Source organism: Sitophilus oryzae, unplaced genomic scaffold, assembly GCF_002938485.1.
Source record: "Sitophilus oryzae breed Bouriz unplaced genomic scaffold, Soryzae_2.0 scaffold_1318_pilon_pilon, whole genome shotgun sequence".
Classification (NCBI taxonomy): domain Eukaryota; kingdom Metazoa; phylum Arthropoda; class Insecta; order Coleoptera; family Curculionidae; genus Sitophilus; species Sitophilus oryzae.
The window spans coordinates 779,048-804,486 of record NW_022145969.1 but is presented as its reverse complement, the minus strand read 5'-3'; the positions used below and the strand labels follow the sequence as shown (position 1 = coordinate 804,486).

Sequence of the window (25,439 nt, the reverse complement as noted above, 5' to 3'; positions counted from 1 at the left end):
CAAGAAACTAGAATTAAAGTTTTTTATTTTAATAAAATAAGTACGAGGCGCTTTAGAAGGAGCTAAGAAGTTTTATTTTTATTGTACGCTCTGTCTATTTACTAAAACTACACTAGCTAGCTTTATTTCTTACTAAAAATGTACGTAAACTTGCATAAAACCAAATTTGTTCGGATGGCTAAACAAATAAACTTGGCATTGATAATGAAAGCGAGTTTACCTTTAAACGTAATTAGAAATTATTGTAACGTGAATTTTACGCCTTTTTTCTTCTTGCTGCAAGAGGATGCATAAAAACGGACATTAGAAAGCAGTACATGCAGCTAAAATATTATATTAAAACAAACACTTGTTGTTTGTTTTATTGAGTTAAAAAAGTATTGAAAGTGTTTTCAACTTTTTTAAATTTTAATTTTCTACTTTTAATGGTTCAAAATATTTTCAAGACTCTTTGATTTTTATTTCTGCATTATTACATTATTATTTTTTATAGCAGCAGATCGGACTATATGTATAGAAAAAAAAACGAAAAATGACCATTTTTGAATTTTAAAAAAAAGTCATACAATAAAATGAACTAAATAAAAAATAAAACCACAATATATTTACATATCTACATTTTACGATCAAATAATTCAGAAATATAATTGTTTTTATTTTATTTTAAGATAATATATTATTATCATGAGATGTTATTTTCTATGGTTTTAGTGTTACAGTAAATGGCGTTATAATGCGTCAGCTTGAAGGGAATTTTCAAAAACACAGTCTTTACGTAATCATTGCCTAGCAAAATGTGTAATAAGCAATATCATTGTGAATTTGAAGTAAAAAAATATTTTCGACGCACTTTTTTAAACTAAAAAAAGTATAAGTTTTTAGAAAAAAATGAGTTTTTAATTTTTTTCATTTTAGTAGTATAAAAGACATTTTCTGACGATTTTTAGTGAGTGACATATTTCACAAAGGTTAAAAAAATGAAGATTTTAATTTTCTTTCCTCCGCTAAAAATCGGCTTTTCGATTAAGAATCATGACCATATTATTTTTTCATGTCTTAGACTTCTAAGAACTAGAAAAAAAATATCATTAATTAATTTTGAATTTTACTATAAAAATAAAAATAAAATGCGAGTTAAAAAAAGCCGCGGGGGCAGATTTCCCATATTAATCCGGCTGTACCCTTTTACACAAATCCACTCATCACATTTAGTATCATTTAGTATTTTATTTTATAAAATACATTCGTTGTTTTTCTTTTTTAAAAGTCTAAAATGTTCTTTTATCAATGTTATATGAACGAAAAGGCTGCTATTGTAAGACATCTGTTATATGGTTCTGACATACGTCGAGGTGAATAATTCTTGCATTTTCTTCTTTGCGATATCGTTTAAAAGCCAAATTCTTCTCGGAAAATATCCAGCTCTCAAATCAATTTCTATTTGAAACAAGATTTTCTATTTTTAAATAGCAGACATGAAAAATCTGACTCTCTCTCGACATTTTTATGATTCCAGTTCAATAATGCATCGCGGTTTTATTTTAAATGTTCAAAAAGGAAGTACTTGAAAGCATTTAGTCCCCGGAAAGATGAAGATTTACGTAACATTTCTATTTCAAATAGGAAAGCATTTTATATTCAAATGCTGTTATATTCAAATGCTAAGCTACTCAAAATTAATATTTAATACATACCAAAAAAGTGGCTCACCCCTATAACTTTTTTCTTTTTACAGATAAAAAAACGAGACGTATGTTAGTATATGACATAAATTAGGATTGATTGGCGAATTCAATTGTTTTTAGTCATTTCCTGTTTCACCGGAAATGATTACAACTTTTGATTTTTAAATGGCACCCTCGGTATTTTTTTTACTTATTCGATAGAAAATTACACTCTGAATAGAATGACATATCATATGTCAACTTTTGACATTTTCGCTTTAAAATAAATCGTATTTTAAATTTCAATCTAGAGTGCCATGGTTGTGCTAAAAACAATTATTTTTTAATCAAGTAGCATTAGAAAAATAGTTTTGAAAAATCGTCTCATGTTTTTCCTGTCTTGTCCTGGCCGATTACTAGATGCCCAAATCGTATTTCTAATCATATCTAAATTTTTTTCAAATGGAACGAAAGTGGCTCATTAGAATATTTGGAAAAAGCAATTTTTTACGAATAATTTGGGACCACACACTTGGTATTTCGAGTCAAATTGTCGTTATGAACCACATGTTGCAATTTCAAATAAACCATATTTGAAAATGTCATAAGTTGGCACATTATATGTCATTCTATTAAGTAAGTATAAGAATAAGAGCAAAATAAAAACACTAAATCACCACAATACACCAAAACACTTTTACTTTTACAAGTTTATAATCATCTGCTGATGATGCTAACATGGTTAGCGAAACGCGCGTCCAGTGTAAAAGTAAAAGTGTTTTGGTGTATTGTGGTGATTTAGTGTTTTTATTTTGCTGTGTAACACCAAAGGTTCCAACCCTCAACTGTAATATAAGAATAAGAATAAAGTAACAAAATTCCGAGGGTGCCATTTTTTTATGTGAAAAAATAAAAAAGTTATAGGGGTGAGCCACTTTTGAGATGCACCCGGTATACTATGCAATATGAGGTTGCACTAATAAACTTTGTAACAAGAGAGAGGAACTAGCAAACTACAACTAGCAAACTTTTGATAAATCTAGAACTCTATGTACCTGAATTTAATTAAATATCAACCAATTCTGGTTTTATAACAAAACAATATCATTTCGTACAAATGCGATGACAGAAATATAAATTAGAGCGAAACATTTTATCCTTATTTTACACACCACAGTCGTGAATTACGAATACTCCTAAATGGCAGAAAAGCATGCAAAGTTTTTGACCTAAAAAGTGCTACAGGCAAAAAAAAAATTAATAATTAAATCCTATGAGTGCTCATTTAGCAGCATGTCTTCGGCAAAAAAACTCTGAAAATGTTTAGACAATGTGTTATTGTGAATATCACACAGATCGATACACAAAAAGCGCAATTTCACGAAGCACAAAAAAAAAATTTAGTCCTTTCGAGCGCATAAAGTGCTCATTAATTTCGTTTGGAGGCACATAAAAAAATCTTCTATTGCTTCCTATTATCGACCTTGTTGCCGGTATTGAAAATTACAAAGCAACGTAATAAATATTAAAAGTAAACTATAAACTAGGGTTTTTCATGTTTCAGGAAATTTTTACTAGACTAAGTTTTTTTAATAATAAAATCCTTGTATCGTTTCTTGCTTTTTCTTTTAATGTTTGTAACACCGCATAGAAAGCTTTGGGGTTTTATTTTATATAGTCTTCTAATTCAATAAACAACCACATCTTTTAACACTAAATATACAGCGGTCATATGACCTACGTAATAAAAAAATTAGTGGACCAATTTAAAATAAATTTTTGAGGGGACTTCAAAACGAACTTGAAAAATTAATTCGTATCTAGCCGAGATTTTTTTTTTCATTATGGCACGACAACAATAATTTGATTTGGATGGATTATTAGGTACATTTTTTATCAGTGTTTCTTCCTAGAAAACGATATAAAAATAAGGTTTATATCAGATTATAAATCAATAAAATCTCAAACTCTTTTGATAAAGCTAGACCAGCGGAAAGCAGAAACCATCTAAAGAATTAATATTCTGTAATATTTTTTGAATGAAATAAACCCAAATAAAATTCAATACATAATAAAATAACCTTTTATTGTGATTTAATGTTCAAGTTGTTATAACTTACCTTGTCAGTCGGATGACGTTGTCAGCTTTTCTTACAGATAGAGCTTGTTCCCAAAAACTCACAGCTTCAGGTAAAATAGTGTTCTAAAAAGTATATTTAATAACATAATATATTGTCGTGATAACTAGTGCGTTTATATCCCCTACAATTTAATAACATTTAGGCCAAAGTGTATTTTTAGGCAAATTTGTCTTTTTGGATTACCAAACCAATAGCTATTAATAAGTTGTAATCCTTACCGTTTCTCCGAAATTTCGAAAAAATTACTTTGTTAAAAAAATTTCACCCTTTCTCAGGGGTGAATTTAAAGTTCTTAATTCTTTTTTAGATCTTTCAAAGTAACTTCATACTGATGAATGATAACATCAAAAATTCAAATTTTTTAGCAAAACTTCGTATTTGAGGCCTATTTTCTTGGACTATTTTTAACACCCATTTTGAACATCTGATGGGTTTCCTCTTTTCTCATTTTCTACCCCTTCGTATGCCTCCTCCCCCCACCCACTGAAAAAATAACCTCCGTTTTATCATATAATTTCACAATACAATAGATCCTCTACTATAATGAAGTAGAGCTCCCCCTACTATAATAAACTCTTGATAAAAATATATAGATATTGTTAATCGATCTTTAGTTTTCTTTTTGGAATTATTTTCTTTGAACGAGATAAGCAATTTATTACCTTTAAATATTTAATCTCAATGTTGTTTCTATTTATAAAAAAAATATCAGACTTTTTATGAACATGCATTATACCTATAAAACAATAAATTGAATAACAAATATTTCACATTTTATGGCAGGTAATAATAAAATATTTTTTAATAATTTTTATCAAGGATTTTGTTTCAGCGGAATTGTTTGTGATTGATTGCATTTCCAATAAAAGGAATATTTAAGAGTTAATTAAAAAAAACAATGCCGTTTAGTTATACATGAACGAAAATAGAAAACCACAAAGTGTCATGGTCAGTAGGCCACAACCGATAATTCTTTTAACGCTATTTAAAAATTAAATTAAAGACAGTGGTGTGGTCCATTTTAATATCCATAGTAATTTTACTATTTACAGTATTTTCCCTTTCCACAGTTTGATAAAAAGATATTATTCATTATTTGTATTAACTGAAACTGATAATCACTATTACTTTCTAACCTACCCCTGTAGATCTAACGTTTATGCTCATTCCCTCTATCTCTATATCTGGTACTATCCCATGGTGTTAAAAGAATGATAGGGATATTTTATATGACCAGGACCTAATACCATCAAAATCAGCAACAAAAGAAAAGGCCATAAATTTCTGTGGTCGGTTTTTATTGGCTCATTGTGCACCTTATCTTTTTTTGTTTTATCTTATCGCGGAATATGATGTACGTTTGTGTTTTCTAATCGCAACAATTCTTTTTTGCAATCGATATAGTGCTGTTCACAAAACATAAAAGTAGGTAACAGGTAACCGAGAATGTCGACGTTCCTTTCTAACATTTTCGGTGGCAACAAGAACAAAATTAAAAAAGAAAAACCAGAAAGTGCTCAAAAAACGAATAGCGAGGAAGACGACAATTTACCTGTATTGAGCAGGCGTTTGTCGTTGTCAAAAAGTGGAAGAATGAAAGAGAAGAAAAGGACTAATGTTTCCCTAGTGAAAAATGAGTTTGGTGGTGGTGAGAAACAAAAACCAAGTGACAAAGAAGAATGTATCAAGGAGGAAAGGAAGAACAGCCTTCCCAGCAGCGACATTTTTGACGTAGAAGGCATAGAAAAGGCCATAAGGCAATATGACCAAAGCCTGTAAAATTTGTGATCTAAACTTAGCTATTATTCGTGCTGTGGATATTTAATGTGATAAAAAATATTAAGGAAATATGACTGAACTTTTTTACCTATTTTTGTTTAAATTGGCTATGGGAATTGTTGTTTTGTTAACACAAACTGACAAAATATTTTATCAAAATAAACTGAAATCAAATAAATGCCATTGTATTTTTTTTCGAGTTATTCTAAAATAACGTCCGGAAAATTTCAAGGGCATATTTGATTACTTGAATATCTTCTTTTTAATAACATTCATTTATTTGTGGTATTCTAGTGTTATATAATATTAAATTACTTTAATTGGATGATGGGGAAAACACCAACCAAAACAATTAATCAAGAAAGAGGGAAATATAATCTTCTGAGTAAAGCTAAATATATAACAAGGAACATTATTTTGTTTAACGCATATATTTCTGTATTTTAGCAAAACAAAAACATTATCATTATTAAACTAACCTAAAAATTGTTTTAATAACATTAAATGACTAGTGCTTAAAATAATTGAAAATCATATTTTCAACAAATTACATTTGTGAAATTAGACTATTAACAATAAAATTTTATGTATGACAATTTATCAAAAATTACGTAGAGATTAAAATACAGCTTTAAATCACTCTTTTTAATTATCAAGAATTTACTAAATCCCTCTGTTATTAGATATTAGATATATTTTTCAATGTCTTGATGGCCATATAATAATTAATAAAAGATCTATATATTTTCATTAATTTAGTGTATTTCCCTATAAGCTTGGTAGATACCTACATAAATATATGTATGTCTATTCATTTATACACATTTTTTTTTCGCCTATATATTATAATAACATAACTATAAAATAATGTTATTACATAACCTTGATACACAAGGCTGATAATAGATAATCAAATTAAATTGATAAGAAAACTGCATTACCTTATCGGGAACAATAATATTTTTTATACAGGAGTTTTAAATAAGTGCAAATATCTTTAGGGGTAATATATTTCGACCCCAGAAACAGGTCTCGTGTTTTTTTCGGGGAAAATTTTTTTTAAAAATTTCCAATTTTTTGGAAATAAATTTTTGAATTTTCAGTTAATATATTCATAATGTGGCAACATAGATAGTAGATTAATTTTACAAGAAAGGAACCCCAGAAAAGATCCAGTGGTTTTCAAAATTTAAGCGATTTTTTTTTAATTTTCAAAGTAAAATATCTCGGTTTTTGGACTTATTTGAAAAACGGTAAAGAGAAAATATGTTTCTTTTATCGAGATCTACCAGTCCTGAAAATATTTGCACCTTTTTAAGACTCACCCTGTAGAAAAAAAATAAAAGTTAAATGTATTTTGTTAAATATTTTATAAACTTTTAAAGGGGGGTCTTTTTATAAGGGGGAGTTTATATTCATATAACGTTTTAATAATATAGACAAATAACACTTTAGAATGAAATTATGTTGTCTCTGAATGCATAATTGATTTGAAGAGCTATCTATGCGCATCGATAAGAAACTTAAAAATTCTGATCTATTATAGAAAACATGCATTAATTGTACATTTTAACAAGTACCTTAATTAATATAATACTTGAAAAAAGGTGACTGGCGCTTCAGAACAAATTATGAAATATTTAATATCCCAAACTTTATGAAAAATTTATTATAACGTTTTTTTTTATAATATCTTCTTATAAAGTCCCAAAGAAATAAGTACGTACGTATTTCTCCGAGCTTAAAATACTTTGATCCTTTTGTGTCAGTCAAATACAGGAAAATATTTATATTATCTTTTTTACTTTGTGGTTCTATACAAAAGCAATTCTGTAAATTTTAACAAAGCAAAGATCTCATGAGGCAAAAAGAGACATTTTGAAGCATAAATAACAAAGATCAAAGAACTTTTTTGCTTTCAAAATTTAATGGAGTACGTGTGTCCAATTTCGGGACACTACAAAAACGGGCTTTTCTGCCATAAACGCTTTAAAATTTAATACAACCAAAAAAATATGTATACTTACATTAATCAGTTTGAATCGGTTTTCATCTAGCCTGAAAATTAAAAAAAGACAGCAAATCTAATATTAAACTGTTAGATACAGAGTCAATGTTTTTTTGGTAAATATCAGTATGCACAAACAATGCCTCAGGTGAAAGTATCCAAATTGCCAAAGCTGTATTTTACATTTAATTCTTATTCGCTGGAGCAATAATACAATTATTGAAAGTGAAAAAAAGTTATGTTACAAAATATATAAGTTAAACTGGTTCCTTACCTATAAACACTTTGATCATAAAATAGTAAAATTCTCAAAGATTTGTCTATGCTACGTTTCTTTATGACGTGATGTGGCTCCACGAAAGCATGCAGCACCTAAATAAAAACAAATAAATTTAATATACAGTGTACAATTAAAAGTATCTTTAATACCCACTGGCTTTGTTTACGATACAGAACAAAGGTTCCAATGTGTTTTATTATAAATAAAAATTAAGACAACCTGTATGTCTCAAGGCCAATAAAAACCAACAATTAGTATGTTATATAGTTTTAATGTAGCGTTCACGTAATAAGAATAATGCATTAGCTTTCTCTATCTTGAATCATTGAGAAAAATCCACGTAATTTATTTCCTATATGTACGTATATAATAATTTATACTATACAATGAGAAGGGAAGCCGCAGTGTGTCTCACGATTCTTAAAGGAAGATCGTGAGTCGTAACCTTTTCTTATATAAATTAGTTAATACATAATTGACATAACTTTTTATTATCTTTTAGATTATAGTATTCTATTCTTGTTAAAGGGGGCCTTTTCGACTAATTTTTCCTTCTGTTTCTATATCTTCCCCTCACTGTTTCAATTTTTATTTTATATATATATTTAATAAAAATAGATGCTCCAGCGAAACAAGGTATTGACAGACCTTATACAGGGTTTCTCACCGTAGCCGTTCGTTAGAAGTTTTTGAGGTTAGGAAAAACTTAGAAGTTTGAAATTTTGAGACTTTCCCTTTCATTTAAAAATATTTTCAAGGCTACACCGGAAGTCGCCATTAACTTCCTTATTTTAAATGGAAGACCCTGTATATTATTTTATTTTTGGATTTCTAAGAAAATTTTATGATGAGTTTCATTAGGTTTTCCTATACCTATTTTCAACTGTTTATCAGATATCTTGATTTATTTGAAAATGTTTACAGATTTACCCTTATTTTTAACAGTCGGTCTTTTGCTCATTTTGAATCGGTGATAAACGCTTCTGCGGTAAACCGAAGCATAGGACCAAAGACATTATAAATATAGACCGAACATCTCATTCATAAATACTCTTTGGTAGTGTATCAAACATTCCAATGTGTCAAACAAGGACAGAAGAGACAGAGAAGTCTAAAATTTCCGACCCCGGCAACTAGGCGCATTTGAATTGTTCTAATGGCCAGTGGCGTATCGTTTTTTGGAACGAATTTAATTAGTAAAGTAAAAGTAAAGGAATTAGTAAAATGTTTACTCCATATTAATATACTACATTAACACTTTTTCGTCAGATGAGTTTTGTTATAAGGTCTAATATAATAATATAATTAATATCCCACATATACTTATGTTGAAACGTTAGTAGGTAGTTTTCGAAAATCGCTCCAACGTCGATTTTCAATTTAAACTTTCAGTTAATTCTATATAAACTTTCAGTTACTTTTGAATATTTACAGGGTGACTCAGGCTTCCGAAACAGTTCAATATTAGGTTTGCAGTTGGTGACTTTTCTTTCAATTTTTTTCAGAATATGGAGGCAATGGTAAAGCACATTTTAGACATTTTGTAAACATAGGGGCCGGAACATATTTTCAAACTAAAGTTGTAGATTTGCCATTTAAATTTCCATTCCAGAAATACCTAGGGTTGCCACCTGTCATTTTTGAAAAGGACAGTGCTTTTTGGAATAACTTGTCCTTTTGACTTTTTTTTACTTAAAAAGTCATTTTATTTACGTATTTTCCTGAGAAAATTACCTACAGCAAACAGAAATATTATTTTCGTCCAAATTTAATTAGAGATGTTATAAAACTTATAAATACATTTTTCTTGTTAAGAATAGGCAACATTATTTAGAACTTCCCGTTTAATCTCAAATGATAATTTAGGTTTTAGTTTTACCTTTTTTGATCTTAAAAAGAACTTTTTAAAATTAGTAATTAGTAACGATTTAGTTAGTTAGAAATCGATAGCTTCCTGTAAAGTACTATGTAATAGTTGTTTAATCTTGTATTATTAATAACTTCCTATACCTAAAATCAATATTTAATGAGAAAATTGTGTTTTTTGAAAATATAAGACAAGATTTGACTTTTTGGTCTTCTTGTATTATGATGGCTCTGATACGAGGCAATTACCTTTTAGTCTCTCTCAATAGAAGGCATATATCATTAAAAGTATCAAATCTGTGTGCTACAGTATGGGATTTCTGTTGCATAATAATGAATATTACGTTTATTTACAAATCCATTACTTTGAAAGGTAGCTTCATCAGACAATCAAATTTTAATTAAATGTCCCAATCTTCATGAACTGTATTAAGCATATGTATTGCGGTTTGAATCACCCCGAGAATCACCTTGTATGTTGACAAAAATATTTTGAAAATGTGCGTTACAATGGCCCCCATCTTATGTAAAAAATTGAAATAAAAATTACAAACCTAAAACGTAATAGGTAAAAAAGGGTTTTTGGAGGCCTGGGTCACTCTGTATATAGGTATGTATAAAACTAGTAGCCTAAGAATTATTTACAGTTCGTCCAATTCTAAAAAAAGAAACACACCGTACAAATAACTCTAGGAAGAGGTATTTGTACGGTGGTAAAAAATTGTTTAAACGAGGCCGAAGGGGCAGATATAATAATGCAATAAAATGTAAAAAGGGCGGGTAAACACCTTTGTTTATTTGTTGAGCAAAATTCCTTTAGAATATCGTATATAATGACCAACATATGACGCAATTTTAAGAAAAAAAATGTCGCTTTCTGGCTTATAATAAAGTTTCAAATGCAACGTTTATATTCAAATTTGTTATGATCTACAACAATTAAGTAGTAATTGAGACGAATTATAATTCAATTATCGGCTACTACGTTCTCGTTTTAATAGCTCAAAATTCAACAAATATAATTAGAAATTATTTTAATTGTGAGAGGCCTATGTACGGCGATTACGGCGCGGCGGAAACAATACCTAGCTGTGAAAAGACAAATTCGGGTAATTTGAGCTTATTTTTCCACACATTTGACACTGTCGTACCATATTGAAAATTCGCAGATTCAAAAGTACGTTAAACAAGAGCAAAAACTACTGAAAAGTTCACTTCGGACTTGATTCCGACTTCAAACACACCGTAAGCTAAACGTAGTACGCTATAACGGACCAAGCGCCGTCGCGAGGGGTGGTGGGACGGACGGCTCATTTCATTCTGGAAGACTAGCAGCGACGTTGCCAATAGTTCTAGACGTTTTAGCACATTAAACAGTAAACATGTCCTTTAATAGTAACGCATATATCCTCTGGTTAATAACATATTATTACGCATGCTTCTTTAAAAATAAACTATTAATTTAATTAAGAAATTGAGATTTATTGATATCCGGTGAAGGTTTTAAAGTCACCTTTTCTGCAAATCAAACTAAGTAGTTAGGCGCAAATTTGAGACGTGGCAATGTCGCCTTCTCTATCTCAGTTGGTTTTTACAGTACGTAGTCAACCTCCGATTGTTTGATCGAGTTAAAATGCACAATGTGATATCTGTTCTTCCTAAATCTATGCATAGGACTAATACTTTCGAAATCCATATTGACAATTAATTTATTGCATACAGGGTGTCCAAAATTTGATAACTGATTAGATTATTTTCAAACTCAAAATAGTTCAATTTTTCAAATGAGACACCCTGTATATTTTCGATAGTTGGATGCAGAATTCAATTCTTGTTAATCCGTATTTTTTACTTTAATTCAATTTTTGGCAGAGTCGACAATATCGTTTGTGTCTACAGCAAAGGATTAAAAATAGATGGGGAATATCTTAATCTTAATCATCTAAGATTCACTGATGACATAGCCCTAATTGCCAATAGGCCAAGCAGAAATTAACGAACTAAATACAGCCAGCAATAAAGTAGGTCTCAAAAACTAAAGTACAAGGACCTGAGTTTTTGAATTTAGCTTCAAAAAATATTAATATTGGTCTGAAATTTCTGAAAAGTCTAAATCACTATTAGATAAATGTTGTAATAGTCTGACGCACTCAAATATGCAAATAATTAAATCACAATATTTATAGACAAATTAATAATGCAATTTACATTGTCAATGGTATTTTATTTTCATAGAAAGGGCAAGTTATCTAATAGATTTTTATTATATCATATCCGCGTATCAACACTACCTAGACGGTATGGAAAAATGTTGCCTGGTATATCGATTAAGATCAAGTATCCAAATATCTTCGAAATACAGTTTGCTAGAGAAATTTTTATGATTTTGTGTTTGGGGAGACTTCTGTATACTGGATGTTTTGTTGTTTTTTTATGTGATTTCAGTTAAAAAAAATCATCTTATTTTTATTCTTCAAACTTCTACAGAGTATTTTGTCTATTAATTCCTTTATTATTTAATAATGTTCATTATAAGGTTATAAAGAAAAAAATATACATAATGCAACCTTATGTCATACCGTACTGTTACAAGATACAATCACTTGCTGTATCGCAAAAGAGTGATACAATGATGCTATTGCGAAAATTGAAGAAAAGCTCTTACCAAACAAACAAGGTATTTCTTTTGATTCCATGTTAGATTGGAAGTGTACTTATATAGCCTGGCATCAAACGGCAATTGAAAGAAAAAGCATGGTAGTAGGTGCGTAAAGATTTTTTTTGCGCTTTTTAGTCATCATATCCAATTATCTGAGATCAGAGATTTTTTAAAAAAGGTACCGTTTACTGATGCGGTAAGTTATTAATAATTTTGAAGGTTTTCCTTTTTTTAAGGTCTTCAACAGACGATTACATACAGGTGAGTAAGGCAGCTATTATCGTGACTGTCTATTACCGCGGCAAAATAACAACACAATATATTTCAAGTATCTCTTCCAAGACTGAAGGTCAGATTCGGAAAATACATTCCTTTTCGTACAACCTGCTCTTATGCTAATCATGTGACTTGCCGCATCACACCAGAACCATCCTAGCCCATCAGTGAAAGAAGATATATTGCGAAACAATAGAAAGATGATTTGAAACCGTTTGGAGTTTTTATTTGCTTCGCCAGCTCACGGTACTGCTTCAAATATAGTATTTAACTTAACAGTTGCATGACAAATGTAATCTTCGAAGCTTGAGTTCGGAATCGAAGTTCCTCCGGGTAGAATTATTGCTACTATAGTTCAAGTACCTTTGCCTAACGATTTCTGTGGGTGGAGTACTACCTATTCGGTTTTCTTTAAAGGTCGTACGTGAATTAAATGAACGAAATATTTATTTAAACTCGTTATTATCACTTCCAAATAGAATACTAATTTTTTTCGTCAGGTTGCAAAATTTCGTCTAAATGATTAATGAAATGCTAATTTTAATAAACAGGTCACTAGCAATGACCAAATTTCATCTGATTGTTATTCAGTGCATTTTCTTCAATGACAGGTGCTGAATAAAAGCATTTGTCGCTCAATTCCCAGACTTGTGGCGAAATTTATTGTCATGGCGAAATTTCACACGATTTCTAGACTACTGGTTAAATTTTATTACCTTGAATAAATAAAATCTGAGTTAAGGGAATAATAGAGTACTTGAACAAATAATAATAATTTCGAGGTTTGTTGAATCAGTGAGTCAATTATATTTTTGAAATATTAAGGCTTTTATACATTTTCCAGTTAATGATTTTCCATATTCGTTAAAAAATAAATTTTATCAATTTATATGAACTTAGCCTATGTCAAAGGTCAGATAAGACATGCATACATCAACATCAATACTGCAATCAAAATTAATAATAAAAATTGTAGTTATTATAAAAAAATCAGGGGTTCGAAAAGCAAACTAATATTGCATGTCGTCAACTGACATATTTATTAAGTTTCTGGCACATATAGACCGATGATATTTACTCTATACATATTACTATTGTATTTGTACTGAAACTATATTTGTTCTTTGTAAAATTTGATATTCTTTCATAATATGTTTCACTTTGAGCTGGAATGTTAGTAGTTTAGAGGAAGAACCCGGGAGAGACTCTTTTATTTAAGATAAGAATCAGTTCTTGATGGGGGTTTTAAAGTATCTTTTTAGGAAGTGCTTATTTCTGACCCTGATAAAAATAAATTCTTATTTTTTGCAATTAAAAAGCAATTTAGAAACCATAAACACTTAATCCTTCTGCCTTGCATAACACTGACGCCACAAATTATCCAAATTCTTTAAAGATTAACCTACATATGTTAAATAGCTAAAATTAACATAACCGACTATAATATATCATTGAAACTTTATGTAAAATTCATTAATAAAAATGTATTTATAGTAAGAGTATTTGAAGTGTATATAAAAAAATATGTTTTTTTTTCTTTTTAATTACCGTGAAAATATCGTTCACGATATTGAAAAAAAATTCTGGTAAAGTTTCAGCTCTTAATATATCGTGATTTTCTATTCCCCATTTAAATAACAGTTGAGGGTTGGAACCTTTGGTGTTACACAGCAAAATAAAAACACTAAATCACCACAATACACCAAAACACTTTTACTTTTACACTGGACGCGCGTTTCGTTAACCATGTCAGCATCATCAGCAGATGATTATAAACTAAAAGAAAGAGTTTATAATCATCTGCTGATGATGCTAACATGGTTAGCGAAACGCGCGTCCAGTGTAAAAGTAAAAGTGTTTTGGTGTATTGTGGTGATTTAGTGTTTTTATTTTGCATTATTTCGTGATAAAATATAAAAAATTGTGGAAGTTTCATATACAGTTTGAAGTTGAACTTCCGTCAATAACTTTCAAACGAGTCGATTACATGAAAAATCATATCAGACCTTTTTTGAAGAATATTCAATTGCCTACAAGAATATCTATCGATTTTTACTGTACGTTGATTTGTTATAGCGCAATAAGATTCCAAAAAAATTGTTTCACGTGTTATTTAAATGGGAAAGAGAAAATCACGATGAGACACCTCTCAACTCATACTTTACCAGAATTTTTTTTCATCCTCGTGAACGATATTTTCACGGTTATTAAACAGAAAAAAATATATTATTTTTGGTGCACCCGAATACACATACATGTATCAACTTTGACCATAAATATTTATAGGAATTAAAAATAAACAAATCAATGACAAAATAAAGAGTGAAATATTCAAGCTATAATTTGCAACAAGTACAGGGTTATGCCTATCCCATGAAATCCTTTTTTATAAGAGCAAAGCTATTATAGCAACCTTTTTATTTGAGTCGTGATACATTACCGGTACTACTCATTTATTTTATCTTGCTTTTAGCCAAGGAAAAATTTTATATTTGAAATAGCTAACTCCCGAAAGAAACTAAAAATTAAGTACCTTCTTCTTGAAAATAAAGCCGATTTAAAGCAATTTAGCGTTAAGTACTGACGCAAAAAGAAACCGTAAACGGAACATATCGTTTAGAGGTAATTACACACTATTATTAACTAAGCAAACTATGTATATAGTAAATATGTACTAATTATGTTGGTGGTAAAATCTCGGTGATTTTATTGGTTGTAATGAATTTAAAGACTTTCTGGGTAATGAATTTATTTTTTAATAATTTTAATACATGGAAATATTATTATTAATAATAGATAACTAACCTCATGATGTTTGGGGTAAGCGTGTTGGCAAATTTCGTGTCCAAAGGCCAAACAACTGCAAAAACTGAAAACGCAAAGGGGAACGAGAAAGCTGACCAATTTCCATTTAGGCTTGGTCACCATAGTGCCCGGAAAAATTGTTTAAAAACTCGTACTAAATGTAAACATTCGCGGATGTGAGGTTATGGTACGACTCTACAATCGCTACATCACTTCGTACTTGTACAACGTCCGAGGCAACCAACTGTGGAAGACAGACTAAAATCAGAGACAACTTCGAGACGTGAAAGTAGATAGGAATATTTGTCCAGAGTTTTCCTCTCTATTTACCTCGCATATTCCCCAATAAATATGTCCTTTTATCACATCAAGGCAGGGGAACTTAGATGGCGCAATTGTCGCCCATTTCCCTGTTTGGAGAGATTCGCAAACAACAAACTACCCACACACACGCTTATACACATGTTAATTGATGTTTTATTTTTAAAACCTCCATTCCTTTCAAAAATATGCATAGAGAAATGTTTCATCATGTTCAAGAAATGTTTCATATAAGTATTTTCTTCACAAACATTGTCATGACAATTTTTGTCATAACAGATGTTTTCACGATAAGTGTTGTCTTCACAAACATTGTCATGACAATTTTTGTCATAACAGATGTTTTCACGATAAGTGTTGTCTTCACAAACATTGTCATGACAATTTTTGTCATAACAGATGTTTTCATGATAAGTGTTTTTTCACTAACGCAGTCATGATAAATTTTATCGCAACAGATGTTTTCATAATAAATGAGCTTGTGACATTTTTTTTCTTGGAATATGTTCTTTTTTATATATACGTATTATTAGCATGTGTTCTCATAATAACTGTTGTCAAGTCATCTTAACATACGTTCCATGGCATTTGTTTCTATCAAGTGCCTTGAAATTGTTTTATTAACAGATGTCTTTATAACAATTGTTGCTAAGATATCTTGCCAACAAATGTTGTCATGTTACTTTGGATGTCCCAAGATACCTTGGCACATGTTTTTCAAATATATGTCTTGGAAATTATTTTTCTTAACAGATATTGTCACGACAATATTTATCACAAATAAATAATATTATAACAGTTTTTTTCTTGGCATGTTTATATTATGTTTCTTAGCATATGTCTCTAACAAGTCTTTTGAAAATATTTCAGAAGATATTTTATAACAAACGTTGCTATGACAATTTTTTTCTTGACATTTGTTCTTCTAACAGATGCCTTGAAAATATTTTTTAGCATATATACATATATTCATAGCGAAGGTCATGAAATCTTGTCATATTATGTTCTTGAAGATATTTTTCTTAACAGATATATTTTCATAACAAATGTTGTCATGACATCTTGGCACGTGTTCGAACAATTTTTTTAAAAATATTTTTCTTGAGAGATATTAAATCAAATTTTGTTCTTCTAAGACAATCATTCAAAATTCATATTAGGCTTCCTGCGGTTTTGGTTATCTCCGGTTTTCAAGATCGGAAGTACGCTAAGTAATGCCTTAGGATACTTATTTAATTACAGCCCTTTTCCAATTGACCTCAGGATTTTTCTTTATCCTTTATCTACTGTCTTCGTAATTTATTAGTTGGCTTTTTTCTACAAATCTAAATTACAGTTTATATTTTAGAGGTGGGAAACTAGTAAAGGGTTGAAATTATTTCAAAATGTGTTTTTTTCTAAATTTATTTTACTTTTGTCAAATACAATGCATTATAAAATGATTTCTTGCAGTTATAAATATCTAGTTGTAATTAAGAAAGCACGTCCTCATTTAATAATTAATTTGACTAGATTTAAATGAAGTGATAATATGAAAAGTTTTATTTAATATAATATTCTTGGATACTTATTGTTCCATAAGAAATACATTTTATGTGTCAAAGATATCGGAATATTTTTTAAGATTATTTCTTACAAAATATTACTCGGTAACAGGTAATCTTAAGATTTGGATATAAAATTGGCTAATAGATCTCTTTATAATTTTTATTATAAATACTCTTTCAATCCTAAACTTCTTTTATGATCTTAAGGGTAATTTAGATTTATACAATATGAATCTATAATAGTCCTTAAAATACAACTGCATAAGCTTATTTCACCTTTCTTGTTGCAAAATATATTATTCTCAATGTTACCCGTTATATTATGTAATCTACAATCAGTTGACATTATCATATTAAATAAATTAAACAAGTATTAATCAACTGTAGTGTTTCTATAAAAAAAAATCTACAATTATAAAAATTATTCCTAAAGAATTACAATATTTTACTCATTATTTATTACATATATTTTAAAGTGTCTTAAATCATCAACATATACATAAATAAATGAAATCACAAGAGATTTTTAAAATACCGTATGATCGAAAAAAAAACGGCGTCAGCGATGGCTGCGAAATGAAGATCGCCTTAATTTTATATGTAAATTTATATGGGATCGTCGTGTCCCAGCCAACTGGACGCCGTTTTTTTTTCGATCATAGGGTAAAAGCCATACTATATTCAATGGTATTTACTTGTATAGCAATGAATGGTGAGCCAAGAGGCCAACAAAATACCATAATACAATATAATCGAGAAAAAAAAAACGGTCAGCCATGGCTATGAAATAAAGATTGTCATTTCCAAGCAACTGGACGCCGCCGCCATTTCTTTTTCGATCATATCGGTATGTCTCGCTATTAGGCAACCAGTAATGCTTTAACAGGTGAAATTTGTGTATAAAAATAATGTTTTTTTTAAGAAAGAAGTAATTTAATAGAATATGCAATGTTTTCCAGGATTTAAATAAAAGAATCTATTGAACTGTTTTTTATCGTGCTGTAAATATCGATGAAACAAATATAAAATAGTAAGTTTATTTTAAAAATTTTTTACAAAAAAGTCAAAACTAAATCTAAAACAACAAATAAATATCTATTATAAAACTCATTAACAATTATTATACTTTATAACACAAATATATATGCCTTTCCAGAATAATATCTATATATTAAAATCCCCAACCAACCAAATTGTAGAGTATTATACAATTACAATTTACAGTTTTGTGCAAACCATTGTTTGCTTTCAATGCATCTCGGACTATCACAATGTGGACATCTATTTATTAGTTTAGGTGATACTGGCAATTTACTCCTTAAATGATGTTTGACCAAATCTACTAAAGCTTCAATAAACAAGGGATGATCATTGGGAGCAGGAACTCTTCTTATAATTTCTATTCCAGCCTGTAAATGTTGAATATATAACTAACTATATAAATATGATTAAAACATATACCTTCTTTGCATCTTCAATCAGTTCAATATCAAGCTCATGCAATGTTTCAATATGTTCATTCACAAAAGCTATAGGCACTACCAAGATAGCCTTTTTACCTTGCTTCGCATAACTTTTTACTGATTCATCGGTAAAGGGTCCCAACCAAGGTAAGGGACCCACTTTTGATTGGAACACTAATTGGTAAGGATTACAATACTGAAGGTCCCACATAACAAGCTGTACCGTGCATCCAACCTCAGATGGATAAGAGTCACCTCTATTCACTGCCTAAAACGTCTGTTAATTTTTATACACTCAGGCAGGAAGTGTCCTGATAAATAATACCTTTAATGGTAACGAATGAGCAGAAAATAAAATAATTGCTTCTTTTCTGACATCATCAGGTAATAATGCTAATTCCTTTCGAATAAGATGTGCAAAACATTGGGCTAGTAGTGGGTTAACAGACCATCTGTCTATAATACTCAATTTTAAACCATCAGGAAAACCATTATCCCGGAAATATTTATATACCACATTTAAACTGGATCCAGTTGTTGCACAGCTATACTGAGGATACTGAGAAAAGACAATTGCTCTTTCTACACCATCTCTAAACCGAAATTTAGTAATTATCAACAATTTCCTAGCTTAGAAATCTAAATGAATTTAAACTTACTTCTTCAATTCCTCTAAAGCTTCTTCTGTAAAAGGTGATGCATAACGGAAGCCAACGTATGGTTTATGAGGTGCTGTCTCAGGATGCTCTTTATCAAGTTTCTTGCATAAAAGGTCTCCTTGTAACCGAGTCCATTTTAAAATGGGAGAGCCTCCACCAATATCCTGGTATTTTTTTTGTACCTCTGGTGTTCTTCTTTTTGCTATCCATTCACCTATAACACTAAAAATCAAAAGTATGGGATGTACATTAACTTAAAAATAGTACTTGTAAATGAACATCTCTTAATACTAACTTTTGGGCAAAAGGAAACTGAATTACATCTCGATCGGTCATAATTCGATGCAAGTAATCATGAACTTGATCAATATGTTGAGGACCGCCCATGTTTAACATTAAAATTGCAGTTTTTGGCTTGGAAGCACTTGAGAATTTTACGTATCTTGGACATTGTTGAGCTAAAATGATTGGAAATTATTTATAAACGGTTTAAATATTTATAGGTATTTACCTACCTATAAACAAAGTTCCTTTTGAGAACATTTACAGTTTTATTTGGATTATTTTTTTATAAAATATGTATTTTAAATATTCCTGGGCCAAAATAAACTGTTTATCTTGGAAAAAGGCACTATAATTTTAATGCAATAAGAAAAATAGCAGATAACAACAAACTCACAAATAAGTTAACCTCAATTTTTGACAATTATCCATAGATGACATCTGTGGGGCTCACATTTCAACAATGTAGTTTTTTTTCTATGGCCAAATGCGCGCATTCACCATTTTGTCAAGAAGTGTAGATATAAAGCGTTATTAAAAACTGAAATTATTTCAGTATTCTACGCGCAGTACTTCAACGCTAATGCCTGTGCTAATGCTATAAAATATTCTATATATTTTTTTGAGACATATTTCTTTTTTTCCAGGCAATCAGTTGTCCAATGAAATATATTACAGAAGTTTATGGACCAGAAAATTCTAATGGCTACTAATAGGAATATGGGATGGAAGATTGGAATAAATGCATGAGAGGATAAACATACAGAAAAAAAAACAGAGAGGGAATTTGATGGTACTACGTAGTAAATGCAGGGGATTCACGCAATAATCTGTAAAGGCGACACATTTTTACCAAACTCAATATCAACTTTACTCCAGAAAATAAATGATCAGAAGATTAGTTCAAGAACAACCTTTGTTAGTAGGTAAGTTATCTCACAAAATGTTTGGTACATTAACTAACTATTTTTATTGTGTATTAATAGAAAAAGAAGAATGTACTTCAAGAGATTATCTGATACAACCAAAATCCGCAGATTTAGAAAAGACGCAGAGAGTAAATATTTATATATAAGATCTTTGGTAGAAATTAAACTAGGTAATTTATTTTATAGATTAAGTTAATGGCTACCATTGATGTAACAAGAGGCTTCTGTGATAACGACCTCACTGCCGTTTCATGCCTATAAAATCATTCCTTTCGTCTCATCAGCAAGTACAAGTTTATAAAATTGCATCGACGGAAGACAAGGACTGGAAGACCGGCTGGGAGATGTCGTCGATGGATACAAAGCTGCCTAGATTATAGATAAAGTCTTTGAAGACAAGAAATGCTACTCACTTGCTTGGTAGGTTACTCACGATGTTCTCTCAATAAAAAGAGCGAATAAAGAGCGACAAGCCGGCTTCTTGCGACGATATATCAGTATTTGTTATATCTTATAAGCTAAAATACCAGGAGTTATATAGAGAATTAAATTCTATGTTGAACGCCCCAATCAGTTGCTTGAGGTCTTCAGTAGTTTTAGAAAACAACTACCTTTTTTAATAATTAATATCTCCAAAACTAATTAAAATATCAGAATGCCTTTTTGACCATTCAATAAAGAATTAAATTCTCTATTTATGTAAAGTACGTCTGCTGGATCTGTGTCTATGAAAGGAATGCGGACAAAAAACATTTAAATAAACAGCAATATATTTTATACGTCGACTTGACGAGTACGTCACCGCAAATCGCTCCGCCCACTCATTTTATTGGCTACTTGCAAATTTGTCGAATTTTTTTATTGATGGGACGCGTCGTCTAATTTTTTACGAAAAACATCGAGAGAATATCGTTTCCCCTCTCACGGATACTCCGTAGCTACAGAACGAACAGACGTACTGTATGTGCAAAGTTTTATGGTAATCTGATATTTTCTTTATTATTTCTTAATGTTTATTTTCCCTTGTAAAATAAAAAAAAACGTGTTTTTCTGGTTGCATACGACATAACTCTAAAATTATTTAAGTTCTCGGAGTGCGGTTGTGGCCCATTCAATAGAGAATTAAATTCTCTATCCATGTGCAAAATTTCAGCCCGATAGGACATCTCTTTCTATTTTTTACAGCCAAAAAATAAAGTATGACCGATTGAGCTGAAATTTTGCGCAGAAATATGGCAGGATATGACAGGGAGATACGCATAGGAATTAAAGGTAACATAGTGTCGTAAATTAGCGATGGGAACTATCGAATGAATTAGACTATCGAATGAATTAGACTATCGAATGGTTACTGAATGAATGATTTCAACTACCGAATGGTTTTATTTGAATAAAATCATTCATTCATTTCATACTAAAGCATATGTGACAACCTCGCCGTGCGACTAAATACTTATCGTTGAGCCACGACTATCGAATACTTTTGATAAATGAAATTTAGTATTCGTTTGATTTTTGTGTGCGTGAGTGCATTATTAGTTCTTCCAAATTTTTATAACTTCGCCTTATAAATTTTTTGCGTTTATTAAAATATTTAAAATACTAAAATAGTAGTTTTTTTTTAATTGACGATTGTGTGCGTGTGCAGGTGGTCAAAATTTTTCCAAAAATTTGTGTGATTTTCCGTAGCCCGATCTTTCAATTATTTTATTTTATATGGTATATGGTCTATTTTTTAAAGGAAAATTTTGAGAAGTAGCAATTTTTTTTTAAGAGAGATGAGATGAACTTAGAATTAATTTTAAAAATACATATTTGTATTTTAGATGTTTTAATAATATGAATTAGTTGAACTTAATAATCATATTTAAGTAATGTGGTTAAGTAAATGGTTATCGAACTCAAACTATGGGATGAGAAAATTAAATTGAAAGTTTTACACGTGCCAATTTAAAAAAAAGTTAACGATGTTTGTATTTTGTTTATGCTAATTCTCTTACATGTAGTTTTTTGCGAAGAAATATTTCATTTATTTTTTAAAGTAAATGCCAGTAAACGTAAATATTATTTTTAAATAGTAATATAAAGTACCTAATATAAATAATTTTGATTTCTAATTTTTTATTTATATTTTCCTTCCATTACACTGCATGCTTAGAGAATTAATAAATGTTTATATTTCATGATTTTAAAGTTTGTTGTTAATATAACAAATTAGTTCTGTAATTATTATTATTTAATAAACCAACGTTGCCAAAAAATTTAAAGTATACTATATTATTTTTAAATAGGATCTAATATAAATAATTTTGACATCTAATTTGTTCTTTATATTTTGCTACTACGTAAAAAAAATATTTATATTAAATTATTTTAAATTTTGTTGTTAATAGGTATAACAAATTATTACTGTTATTATTATTTTTTATTAAACCAGTCTTTGCTTAAAAACATTAAAAATCATTTTCCTACATCCAAAATAACAAGTATTATTGCAGTGTAACAACAGAATATTAATAAAAAAAATGCTAAATATATAGACATACTATCCCTAACTAACTAAAGTCAAACAATAATATTCTTTGCTAATATCAACTAATACCAATATATGGCAACAGCGCCCTTCATAATGTATTTTCTGTGTAAATACTAGCACCCCAATAAAAAAAATAATGTGTCCTTATCTTTCTATGACTCCGCAAAAAATCAAAGATGCCGGCTTCTTTCATAGCATTGCCACCGACCGCTGTCGGGTTTCTCGGAAAGAAACCTACGTCGGGCGACAACTAAAATCCAGTTAATATTTTATTATAATCGATCCTGACGAATAAATGAATTTCATAAATGAATGAATTTTATAAATGAATGGTTTTTGCTGCCGAATTACTAGAATACAATATTTCAAGGCAGATGACGCATCTATTCGATAATTTTTATTCGAATAGTTTTCAACGAATGTTTTCTTACTAGCTATCGAATTATTCGAATGAATTACAACTATCGAATGTTTCGATAGTATTCATTCGATAGTTCCCACTACTATCGTAAATAACATTTTGAAAATTTTACAGTAGAGCAACAAAAACATCTTTTAGTGTGAATAGCGTGATCTAACAGCCCCCAGAGTGCCCAGTCCCCACAGTTATGCTGTAGCAGGCCAAAGTTAATTTTTAGATCACACTAGAAGACGTTTTTTTCGCTCTACTATCAAATTTTCCAAATGTTTGTTACGACACTTTGTGTGGAAAGCAACGATATGTAGAGGAATAAAGAGGGTATTATAGGAAATAATATTAATTAAAGTCAGCTTGATTATATGACATTTCGATCATAACAGGGACTAAAGAGAGGATAGTATTAAATCCAGCTTGATTGTAAAACATTTTTATCATACGTATCTTATTTAAAGCCAGGTATTATATGACGTTTTGATCATACGTACGGCGTTAAAGAGCGAAAAAATAAAGTTACCTCATTTAAGAAATGTTTTAATTGTTCGGTATTATAGGTAGGATTCTCTCTCTCTTATGAAATATTTTGATCATAAGGATTTTATTAAATTAATGTCAGCTCAATTATAAAACCGGTCATATTAGGGCATTAGAGGGGGGAAATAAAGCCAGCTCGTTTACACATAATAAAGCCATTTCGACCATAAAACGTTTTAATCATATGTAGAGTATCGTAATTTTTCATCTTCTGGTCTTTTTAAAATAATGTAAAAAAGGCTCCACAATTTTGAACAAAACCCTTTGAGTATGCCTGTGAATGTATCTATTTCATATTTTTATTCTTTGTTTTAGATCGCTCCAAAGTTTAACAGCCCATTTGACCAGCGAACCAACCATCGGCCTATTTCGATCTCTGAAGAATCTTAATTGATATGTTAATACTGCACTTTGTATTTTTTGTAATACTTAAATATATACCCAATGTTGTTATACTTATTTTCATGAATAAAAATAAATTTGTTATATGTACAAATATATTTTATTTTCCACCCTATATAATAAAATATTAATCCTAAATAATTAAAAGAATTTGCAAAGTCAAATACCTTAACAATATAGTCTGTCGAAATTCAAAGTGAATTCAGTCGGTCTAAAACCGAGGCACGCATAAAAAAAGCTTTAATAAGTACAATAATAAATAAAAATAAATGTCCTGTACACAAAATTTATTTTAAAATGGTCTAAATTGATGCTACCAAATTTACACAAGACAAAAATAATTCTGACTTTCTTGACAAAATGGTGAAGGATTTTTTAAAAAAATATATTTTTCTAAAATAATTAATTAAGATACATGACCAACGAGCTCGAAGAGTTAGTTTTTTTTTGAAAACCGTAAATATCTCAAAAACTAAGAAAAAAATACCTACATTTTTTTGGGCCATTCGATAGAGAATTAAAAGCTCTATCTCTATGCAAAATTTCAGCTCTATCGGAAATACTTTAATTTTTAGGGCAAAATTTAGCAAAGGGGTTAGCCTCAACTTTTCTAGAGCCGAAAAATTAAAGTATCTCCGATAGAGCTGCAATTTTGCATAGAGATAGAGCTTTTAATTCTCTATCGAATGGCCGAAAAAAAAGTAGGTATTTTTTTCTTACAAAAAAAGTTATTAAGGGTTAAAGTTTGCCAACGAGGTCAAATCGTTAGAGATAGCACATTTTAGGGAATAAAAATTCGCACCGTCAATTTGCTCAATTTCTTCCACCACTTATCACTACGGGCATCACTTTAGACCATCTTAAAATAAA

At 29.7% G+C, this 25,439-nt stretch overlaps 2 protein-coding genes and 1 long non-coding RNA gene across 3 annotated transcripts in view; 1 reads left to right on the top strand and 2 right to left on the bottom strand.

Moving 5' to 3' along the window:
- Nucleotides 1–15,741, bottom strand: part of LOC115875059 (leishmanolysin-like peptidase) — a 28,528-nt gene extending 12,787 nt beyond the window's left edge. The window contains exons 1-4 of the mRNA XM_030890405.1: nucleotides 15,479–15,741; nucleotides 7,867–7,964; nucleotides 7,612–7,642; nucleotides 3,785–3,867 (exon numbers count right to left, since the gene is read on the bottom strand). Of these exons, the coding sequence (XP_030746265.1) occupies nucleotides 3,785–3,867; nucleotides 7,612–7,642; nucleotides 7,867–7,964; nucleotides 15,479–15,601 (335 nt within the window). The 5' untranslated portion in view covers nucleotides 15,602–15,741. The remainder of the gene's footprint in view (nucleotides 1–3,784; nucleotides 3,868–7,611; nucleotides 7,643–7,866; nucleotides 7,965–15,478) is intronic.
- A 2,630-nt stretch (nucleotides 15,742–18,371) lies between these two features.
- Nucleotides 18,372–20,172, bottom strand: LOC115875057 (ferrochelatase, mitochondrial). The gene is made up of 6 exons (XM_030890404.1): nucleotides 19,984–20,172; nucleotides 19,764–19,926; nucleotides 19,469–19,690; nucleotides 19,135–19,402; nucleotides 18,808–19,077; nucleotides 18,372–18,755 (listed from the first exon to the last, which is right to left on the bottom strand). Exons 1-6 carry the CDS (start codon nucleotides 20,009–20,011, stop codon nucleotides 18,558–18,560), a joined length of 1,149 nt encoding a protein of 382 aa, XP_030746264.1. The 5' UTR covers nucleotides 20,012–20,172; the 3' UTR covers nucleotides 18,372–18,557.
- A 160-nt stretch (nucleotides 20,173–20,332) lies between these two features.
- Nucleotides 20,333–24,602, top strand: LOC115875058. Its single transcript, XR_004048963.1, has 3 exons — nucleotides 20,333–20,676; nucleotides 20,737–21,099; nucleotides 24,483–24,602. It is a non-coding gene; the product is annotated as an uncharacterized LOC115875058 (long non-coding RNA).
- The last annotated feature ends 837 nt before the right edge of the window (nucleotides 24,603–25,439 follow it).